The 10000-nt window shown below is 39.5% G+C and overlaps 1 protein-coding gene across 1 annotated transcript; it reads right to left on the bottom strand.

Annotated features, from left to right (window-relative positions):
- Positions 1 to 3012: 3012 nt before the first annotated feature.
- LOC138052768 (RYamide receptor-like) lies at positions 3013 to 8635 on the bottom strand. The gene is made up of 2 exons (XM_068899345.1): positions 8274 to 8635; positions 3013 to 5896 (listed from the first exon to the last, which is right to left on the bottom strand). The coding sequence occupies exon 2, from the start codon at positions 5389 to 5391 to the stop codon at positions 4330 to 4332; it is 1062 nt and encodes a 353-aa protein (XP_068755446.1). The 5' UTR covers positions 5392 to 5896; positions 8274 to 8635; the 3' UTR covers positions 3013 to 4329.
- Between the last annotated feature and the right edge of the window lie 1365 nt (positions 8636 to 10000).

Genomic DNA, 10000 nt, shown 5'->3' with positions numbered 1-10000 from the left:
TCGGATAATCGCTACCTTTATGCCACGATCATGCCATCCGGATGTTTTTGGCTAAATGGTAACCACATATTGTCGTCTTGCTTATTTTATACAATTATGGCTTGTTTAAGATGGTATTCGATTCTTTGTGAGTGGTTGTAGGTGGTTGTAGCTGCAGGAGTACCCAACGACACAATTTTCAGAATTGACCTGTTAGTAACCAAAACGCTTGCTTAGTGGCCGAGAAGACGTTTTTGATTAATATTTAACTTCCGTGGGAAAAAAATATGCGTTCTTCACGGCCAGCAAGCTATGAATGTACTACTGAGAAGATGCCAGCCAGGATTCATGTTCATCATCGTTTTCCCAGCCAGAAAACGGATTCTATATCGATTTTCCCAGCAATTTTTATGGTTCCCCGGCTTTTCCCAGCCAGGGGATTATTTCCAACTTTAATGATCAAAGAACATGACAGATGGCCGTGCGAAACATGGATTGTGAACGTTATTCAATGACTTCACGCTAACATAGTTTACTTACCTATACTTGAGCGTGCTTAACTACTTGATGTAAAATGCAACTTCAACTAAATTTCATTTTTCAATACTCCAATGAAATCCGTCAGAATCAAAACCGTGCAATGAAAACTAAAAAAAAGAACGTGGCGGAGAGCATCGTGAAGTAAGTGTTGTGACGTGAAAAACAGAATTACATATGTAATTTGCCAACAACGTTTCCTCAAACACAACTGAGAAACGGACACAGGACTAACAAACGGCAATTATTATTTCACACTGGCAATTTGCATATTACAAGTTTATCTCAAATTCTCCGACGATAGTCTCAAAAACATTCAGTTACATGTCAGGGATTCGACTTCTAATTGATGAACGAAACTGAATAATACAAACTGCAAATATTGTGTCTCTCACGGGAGGTGTGGTCGTCAAGACCGGATGCAAGCAGGGCTCACATTAGTTGGCGTCGACAACCACGGCAACAAGGACAAAATAATTAGGCAATTTGTACATTGCAGTCCTGCATCTCGAATTATCCAGCTTCGTCTTCATTGTAAGATACCTTTGTGCTTTAAGAGCTTCTGCCTGAGAGAGCGGGGCAGACTTGGAAATGAAGGTCGGCCGATTTCGCTTAAAATTGGTACACAAAGTACTTATGTCGACTTATGTAATATGCTAAAGTTTCAGCTTCAACGACTTTTTTTCAGCTGAGTTCTGGATATCAGCCCCTCAGGGGTCCCCAGAGGCTGATTTTCAGTGCAATTTTGGCCACTTTTATAACTCTCTTTTAGCAACAGGAAATTAATTTCAGGCAAAAAAAACCATCTTTGTAAAGCCCTATCCTCAGGCTTTTATGGGTGAGAACATTAGCTCATAGCAATTTTTCGCTAGCCTGTGGCTGTTATCACAACTTGGTCATATTTGAAGCATATGGGAAGCAACCGGAAATGGCCTGTTTTTCAGACCAAATATTTTCCATGCCCATGTTTTACATCTTGAGGTCTTAGTATCCCTGCAAAGTTCAGCCCTTAGTTTAGTAATATCAAGAAAAAAATACTAAGGTTGAGGCATTTTACTAACAAAAAAACTTACGAGAAGATGGGCCCAGTGTAAATGGCTCACGTATGTTGTAAATGATTGATAAGGACGTCCAGCACGGTCCATTTTCGCCGCCAATCCGCTAAATTGCTAGAAGATTACTCACGGGCACTCTTTCCCTTTCTCTATCAGTATTTTCCTTTTGTTGCTTTCTCAAACAGCACAGATCCATGGTGGCATCCATACCGCATATATATCCAAAGATAGGACAGGGGTGGAGTGGGTTATCCTTCCGGCAAAGACTACTGTTTTGACAACTTGGGAAATAAAATATTTCAGCTTTCTTGGAGCCCTTAAGGGCGTGGGGGTTTTTTGTGGCACCCGTAGCTGTAGATCACATGAAAAAGAAGAAATAAATGGCCAGCACTTTCAAAAGAATAATAGATCGCAGTTAGTTTCTTTTCTCGCAAATAAACAAAGCAACCGGCAAGGTGTCCACTTTCTTTTGAAAGTGCTGGCCATTTATTTCCTCCCCGATGCATTTTGTTGATTTAGGACAGATTAAAGTTCACATTACATTCAGATTCTACACAAAAAGAAACTGGCATAGGGCGTTAGCGGGCTAGATTCTGGATCGGACGGTCCTGGTTACTAGGGCGTTGACATGTCGTCTTGGGAAGGCAATTTTCTTTAACAGTGCCTCTCTCCACCCAGATGTATAAATGGGCACCAGTGATTATTATCCTGTCCAGGAAAGAAGAGCAGTAACCAATTTAAGCTCCAGCAGGTACGAGCGGGCACTAGGCCTTGTGACGACTTACCTTATCACCTACAGCATGCATAATGACCCTCCAGGGCGATTACCGCCTAGGTTGCTTCTTATTGCCGAAACCAGAGTTAAGGGTCAGCAATTCAGTATGAGTCCATAAAAACTTACTTTTTCATGTGATCTACAGCTACGGCTGCCATAAAAAACCCCCAAGTTCTTAAGGGCTCCAAGAAAGCTGAAATATTTTATTTCCCAAGTTGCCAAAACAGTAGTCTTTGCCGGAAGGATAACCCACTCCACCCCTGTCCTATCTTTGGATATATATGCAGTATGGATGCCACCATGGATCTGTGCTGTTTGAGAAAGCAACAAAAGGAGAATACTGATAGAGAAAGGGAAAGAGTGCCCGTGAGTAATCTTCTAGCAATTTAGCGGATTGGCGGCGGAAACGGACCGTGTTGGACGTCCTTATCAATCATTTACAACATATGTGAGCCATTTACACTGGGGCACTGGGTATGAATAAATATTCAGTAAACAAATCATGTCATTGAGGTTCTCATACAAGTTCAAAACAATTCTCAAGTAGTTTCACGACAGATGTTGTGGTTGCATTTAAAGAGACCGATAAGTTCTTTTTTCTTCAGAAAATATTAAAAGCCCAAACAGGTGGGTTATAGTACTACTGAATGGAACTACAAAGCTTGCTTTTATCCTGATTTAATTAGCGCTTTATTACTACGGGCCACAGACGTGATACGTTGAACGAGTTGAACAAAGGAGATAAACTTAACATTGCAGTTTGGACGAAAAAGATGCAATTTTGCATTGTGATTTACCGGCAAGAGATGTGTTGTTAGGTAAATAAAGAGTTTTCGCAGCGGCTCTATTGTCCGTAATTTTCAAGACTTCTTCCAAAAAATTTATAACCGCTGTCGGACCACTATCTGATCGGTCCTAAAACAATCACATAAAAATTTCTTATTAACGGCAAGTCTTTTCGGTGACAATTAACTTCAGAGTCTCTTTTAACCATAACTTGGAAGAAAAAAAGATAATCGAAATTAAATGGCTGATTTTTGCAGACACGCTTTGTTGAAACTTTAACCAGAAGTGGCCTGGTTAGCCATTTTCTCGTAAGTTTTTTTGTTAGTAAAATGCCTCAACCTTAGTATTTTTTTCTTGATATTACTAAACTAAGGGCTGAACTTTGCAGGGATACTAAGACCTCAAGATGTAAAACATGGGCATGGAAAATATTTGGTCTGAAAAACAGGCCATTTCCGGTTGCTTCCCATATGCTTCAAATATGACCAAGTTGTGATAACAGCCACAGGCTAGCGAAAAATTGCTATGAGCTAATGTTCTCACCCATAAAAGCCTGAGGATAGGGCTTTACAAAGATGGTTTTGTTTTTGCCTGAAATTAATTTCCTGTTGCTAAAAGAGAGATATAAAAGTGGCCAAAATTGCACTGAAAATCAGCCTGTGATATCCAGAACTCGGCTAAAAAAAGTCGTTGAAGCTGAAACTTTGGCATATTACATAAGTCGACATAAGTACTTTGTGTCCCAATTTTAAGCGAAATCGGCCGACCTTCATTTCCAAGTCTGCCCCGCTCTCTCAGGCAGAAGCTCTTAATATAGTTCTTCTCTACTACATTATTATTTTTATTGCAAAATTTTACATTATCATGATTTGTTTTTCATAACTTTCATATCTTGTTTCATGTTACACAACATGCGTGTTTTAGCGTTTGGTGATCACTTTTTCATCATTTAAAAAATGAGTAAAACAAGTTGTTCTAAATCTAGACATTTCATCAATATCTATGTAATAAACAGAACATTACATGGCCGCTTGGGGATACGAAGTTTATCTTCTAGTGCTGAAAGTGTCGCGAACGAGTGAGAGATACTTTCAGCACGAGAAGATAAAATTCGTATCCCCAAGCGGCCTTGTAATATCCACTATATTAACTCTAAGATGGCGAGTTCTTATCGCCTTTGCTAACGCATCGCACACTTTACAAACGACTTTCGCCGACAGCTGGGGCGGAGCATCTTCGTAAGCTGGGTTGTCGCCCGAATCCTCTGGATCCATAGCCTGGCATTCGGCAGGTTCGGAGACAAAGGAAGCAAATTGCAACTGTCTCTCTTCCCTTTTGTGTAAAGAAACAGTAAATAAGTGGAAACACGAAACAGTGTGAATATAACAGCCACGCGCAAACTGCGTATACAATATAGCTGCTTCGTAGCGAAAAGTGGTACCAGACGAGCAGTGCATTGAAAACGTAGAATGGTCCCCAACAAACAACTATGGAGATAAGCGTCACCAGGATAATTTTTGTTGCCTTTCTTTGTTTCCTTTGTTTTCTTGGGATGTTTTTAAACGCGTCTCTTTCACTTCCCCGCAACTGAAAAGTGCGGTTGGTTCCTTTGAGAAGGGAACAGACGGTGATGGAGTGAAGAACTATAATTACAGCTAAGGGACAGAAAAACGTGACTGTCTTGACAATTAGCTTTTTTTGAAATGCCTGAAAGTCAGGGAAATTGTCTGCACAGTGGAAATCATTCTCGTATTTCGTATGCTTCCTGTAACTAAGGTGGAAAATTGATTCTGCAATGGCTAAGATCCACGCGACGGGCATAAAGCGGCAAACCATTCGTTTTCTTAGACGTACATGGAATGGAAAGCGAACCGCCAAGAATTTCTCGCAAGTTATGGCCAAAAGATTCAACAAAGCCGACTGGATGGCGGTATTCTGCACAAATGTGACTAAAAAGCACATGGCAGGACCAAAAACCCAAAAACCGAACATGTAAAGATCCATCGTAACAAATGGCACGCAAAACACTGTCATCAGAATATCTGATATTACAAGGTTGATAGTCGCGAGGTTCGAGGAATTTCTCCTCTTCGAAGAGAAGAGAGTAACAATCAAAATGGGAATGTTTCCTGACAGAGAAACAAATGCCACTGCAAAGAGCGATACAATGATGACATTCCTCTCTCCTTTGGTTAGAATGCAACTCAGTTCTGCGCAAAGGTATGGATGGCTAGAGTTCCCAGCGGTCGTGTTGAACATGTTGGGTAACTTTCTTTTGCAATGACGATGGGTTTTGAAGATTGTTTGCCGGTATAATGATTAAATATAGATACCCAATGATATCACTCTGTGGCTCGATGACCCCATAAAGGCTGCAGCAAGGACAGACGGGAAGTGCCGACGAGTCTACGATATTACGAAACGTTGACTTTCACAATGGATCATAACTGTGGTCAGGTTGAAACGACCAGTTGTCCAAAGGTGTCAAAGTCCTTTGCCAAATGAATATGATAATGTTCTTAAACTGCTAATCAAGCGGATTACGCCCTGATGGGCGTAAAAAAGTGCTTATTGCTATTTCAAAGCATATGCAGCTGATCATCCAAGAAGATTCGATAAGATCGCCGAATAATAAAAAGACGCCGAACAGAACTTGCGCAATCTCGTACTGGTCATTCACCAACAGTCACGGTTAGGCAGAAACCACATGCAATCATTTAAAATCCAGACTACCCTGAATTTTTGAAGGATTTTCGCGTGCAATCTGCAAAGGAAAATAGACAAAATTGAGGATTTGGTCGAGGGAAAAAGGAAAGGGGATGACAAACGTAAAAGGGGAGAACAACTTAAATGCTTTCCCTCCTACATGTGTCAAGATGACAGGTCACATAATGTGGCCGTCGATTTGAGCCCGCCTCGTTACGCGAAAGTTATACTAGAAACGTTTACGCAACAGGACCAGTAACGAGGGCTGAAGGGGGGGATTACGATCGGCGCTTCATGAGATGACCACCGACATTTACAAAGACTTTTGAAAAATAATGTACCCCACTGATAGATAAATATCTTGGTGGGGGTGCTCGATAGTGTAAAGGCCAAATTAAAATGGAAACGGATCCAGAAATGTCGATGTATCAATCAAATTCTTGTTTTTATTCGCAACCTTTTGAATCATAAATAATATCGATGATCGCACTTTGTTCACAATTCATATCACGTACAAATAAATGTGATAAATTTGTGTTTTGCTAGAAATGGAAAAAAAAAAACACTTCTATGATATAAGCTATTTTCTTGCCTGTTGACTGCTGATGGCAAGTAAGTTCTCAAAAGAGAGAGACCAGTTAAAATGAGAAAATTTTTATGCTTTATGACAAGCGACAGCCTGTCTTTTCACCTTTTACGTTAGCACGTTGCTAAATTCTCATTTTATTGTACATAGCACATACACGAGTGGACATCATGAACGATCAATTTTACCAGAGATATTTGCGTCGCACGCCAATTAATTTCTGACTAGTTTTCGCTAATAATAAGCCACCTGGATTTGTGCCTTTAATAATGAACTGTAGTCGACATTTCAACGCTTGAGTTTTACCACGAATTCCGAGTTATTAAAGAAAATCTCATCATACATTCCAGTGAAATTTTAATTTCATAAAGCTCGAATTTAAGTACGTTTTAACCTAGACTAGACCCTCCGTGAGGGTACACTGGGTTGCCTGTGGTACGAGCAGCGTTAAAGGCAAATTTTTTCAAGTTGGGGCGTCATTAATTAACAATTATTCGCCGAAGGCGAAGTGATTATCGGTGAATTTTCACCGAGACGAAGTCCAGGTGAATATTCACCGATAATCACTGAGCGTGAGGCGAATAATTGTTTTAGTATAAATACACAGGTGATTATTTCAAAAAAGAGAAAAAAAAAAAAAAACATTTCAACGCGAAAATCATCTTCACTTACAGTGGCAAAACAACTACTGACAGCCATTTTGTCCGTCGAGGTGATTATCGGCTGATAATCCGAGATAGCGAGCCAATGAGAGCGCGCGATTTTGTATTATCACCTGTGTGTTTATACTAAGACCATTTATTATATGGCTTGTGTTTGTAGCCGATATAACGCGCGCTCTGATTGGCTAATTGTGACTGAATTGTAGGTCATTATTCTCCCGTAATGCCCACGGGCCGATTACCGGCTAGCAAAAACAAAGCAAAAGGTAATGAAAAAAACATATTTCCAACAGCGTATAACTTATTTACAGACAACTGAAACATTTTATAACAGCGAAAGTTGAACGAAAAAATTTAAGAAAAATAAAAGTAAAATATGTTTTCCAGGCAAAATTTGGTCATTTTAGCGTTGATTACGAATGTTTGGATGCAAAACTAAATTTTTTTTTGCAATTTATCTGCTTTCTTGGACATAAATTCGACCGAAAACTGATGAGGCACGAATATTTTTAGATTTTTAGGAATAATCGGATTAACGATCAATGCGTAATGTGATAATGCGATAAAACTGTCAAATTTGCGACCCGTTGCGAACGGCAACGGAAGCGATCGCACTACGAATAATTAACCTCTGTTTGCCAAAAACCACCCAGATAACCGATTTTTCGACGGAAAATTCATCCCAGAGGATAAAAGTATTCACTGGACATGTAATAAAAGTAAATATGTTCGAGCGAAAGCGAAAACAAGCGAATATTTTGAGGGAAAACACAATTTTGAGGGAAAACACAATTTTAGTGTCTTAAAGAAATGCGCATCGAAATTTGATTGCTTAATTCATGAGATGTTCTACATTAAAGAATTAAAACCATCACTTAATGTGCAGTCATACTCTGTCAGGGCAAAACTATTTACTTAGATTTCACATTTATTGTTAGCGTACTATTGTATATATTATTCTGTTGTTCTATTGTTCTTGTACTATAAGTTATGCTTCATCCGATTAAAATTCATTGCCTGACGATGACATCGGACGATGTCGAAACGTTGTCAAAATGAATCTAGTTGCGTTTGTCTTTTTAATCAATTTTATCACAAGATCTAGACTTATTGAAAACACAATTATGTGAAATCAAAGGAAAATCTGTTTAAGCCACGCAATTGCATCGCTCCGAAAATAATTTTACCTTTTCAGCGATTTTAACGCTTGAAATTCCATCCAATCCACCTGGTCTAGTCTTTGAATTCACTCTTATCGCTGCCCTACGAATCTTCAGTGTTCTACGTAACAGCACACTTGGTAAAAGACGGCTCGACGGGAGACAGATTGTTGTCGAAGTCCATTACTCGTCGCTTTTAAGCTTGTTCAGTATCCAATTGACTTGCCATTATTGAGCTTCATAAGGGTATATTTTGTTCAAAGATCCACTAAAACACCATTCGCGTTACATGACTTTCGACGCCATTGCCGGTTAAGTTAATCGTTCTACTGTGTCCACCAGAAAAATCTACGCATTTCCCACTACCCTCTCGATCCTAAGAAAATACACGCAGAAGGCTCTATGCACAAAGACACCACTTAGAAGGGGAGTGACAGGCAAGACTTTTACCGACACGGAAAATAAAACGGAGAAATCTACCCATTTTCCGACTGGGATTGCCATAGGCAACCCAGGAAAAAGGCCTTCCACAAGCTCTAGTTCAATACTGAGTTACCTTGTCTCTGGCAAATAATGCCAAATTTATGTGACTGCCTTGGACTGTGCTAATGCGTCAGAAGGATCTCAGTGGCAAGTATGGCTAAAAAAATGGTTTTTCAACAATTGAAACTTCAACGTTGCATAATATTATTTTGGTTTCTTTGGAATTCGTAGCAATTTTTGGTTGCTGTAAACAGTTACTTATTTCCTAAAGTATTTTCGTGCCAAATTTCGTTAAATTCTAACGAGTGCTTCGCGAGAAATAGGCATATTTCCGAGAAAGCTATTCTGCATTCAAGCAATCGCACTTTTTTAACTTACTGTGCATGCGGTTCATTTAACTGGGTTCTTCGATAACAAAGAAATATCTGCGAATTGCGGAGTTTTTTGCATCGTTAACCTTTCTAACATACATTTCCCATAAAAGACTAAAACCATCAAAACACTTTGTTCAATTATGAGAAAAAATAGTAATTAGCGGAAGCATTGAGCACATAAAATGACTGCTGTATTGAAGCCATGTTATTTTTATTTTTTAACTGTGTTCGGTCAGCTTAAACGGAACAAGGCCCGATTTACACGGTACGACTTTGTCGCATCCGACAATGGCTGACGACAAGCCCACGACATGATTTACGATTGTTGTGTACGTCAGAAAAAATGTCGTAGCATTTAAACATGTTTTAAAACGCTGCGACAATCGTAAGTCATGTCGTAGGCCTGTCGTGAGCTTGCCGCATGCGACAATTGAGACTATTTTCGCATCCCTCAAATCAGCTGTCAAATGACTTACACCAGTGTCTATTACTAAAAAAAAATCCTTAATTTTAGCTTTTGAAACTGTATGACCAAAGCTCAGTAAAAGACTGAACTTCGTACAATAGCTCTGCAGGAGTACCCAACGACAAAGTTTTCAGAATTGACCTGTTAGTAACCAAAACGCTTGCTTAGTGGCCGAGAAGACGTTTTTGATTAATATTTAACTTCCGTGGGAAAAAAATATGCATTCTTCACGGCCAGCAAGCAATGAATGTACTACTGAGAAGATGCCAGCCAGGATTCATGTTCATCATCGTTTTCCCAGCCAGAAAACGGATTCTATATCGATTTTCCCAGCAATTTTTATGGTTCCCCGGATTTTCCCAGCCAGGGGATTATTTCCAACTTTAATGATCAAAGAACATGACAGATGGCCGTGCGAAACATGGATTGTG

Source organism: Montipora capricornis, chromosome 6 (genome assembly GCF_036669925.1).
Source record: "Montipora capricornis isolate CH-2021 chromosome 6, ASM3666992v2, whole genome shotgun sequence".
NCBI lineage: Eukaryota > Metazoa > Cnidaria > Anthozoa > Scleractinia > Acroporidae > Montipora > Montipora capricornis.
This window is presented reverse-complemented; position numbering and strand designations above follow the sequence as displayed.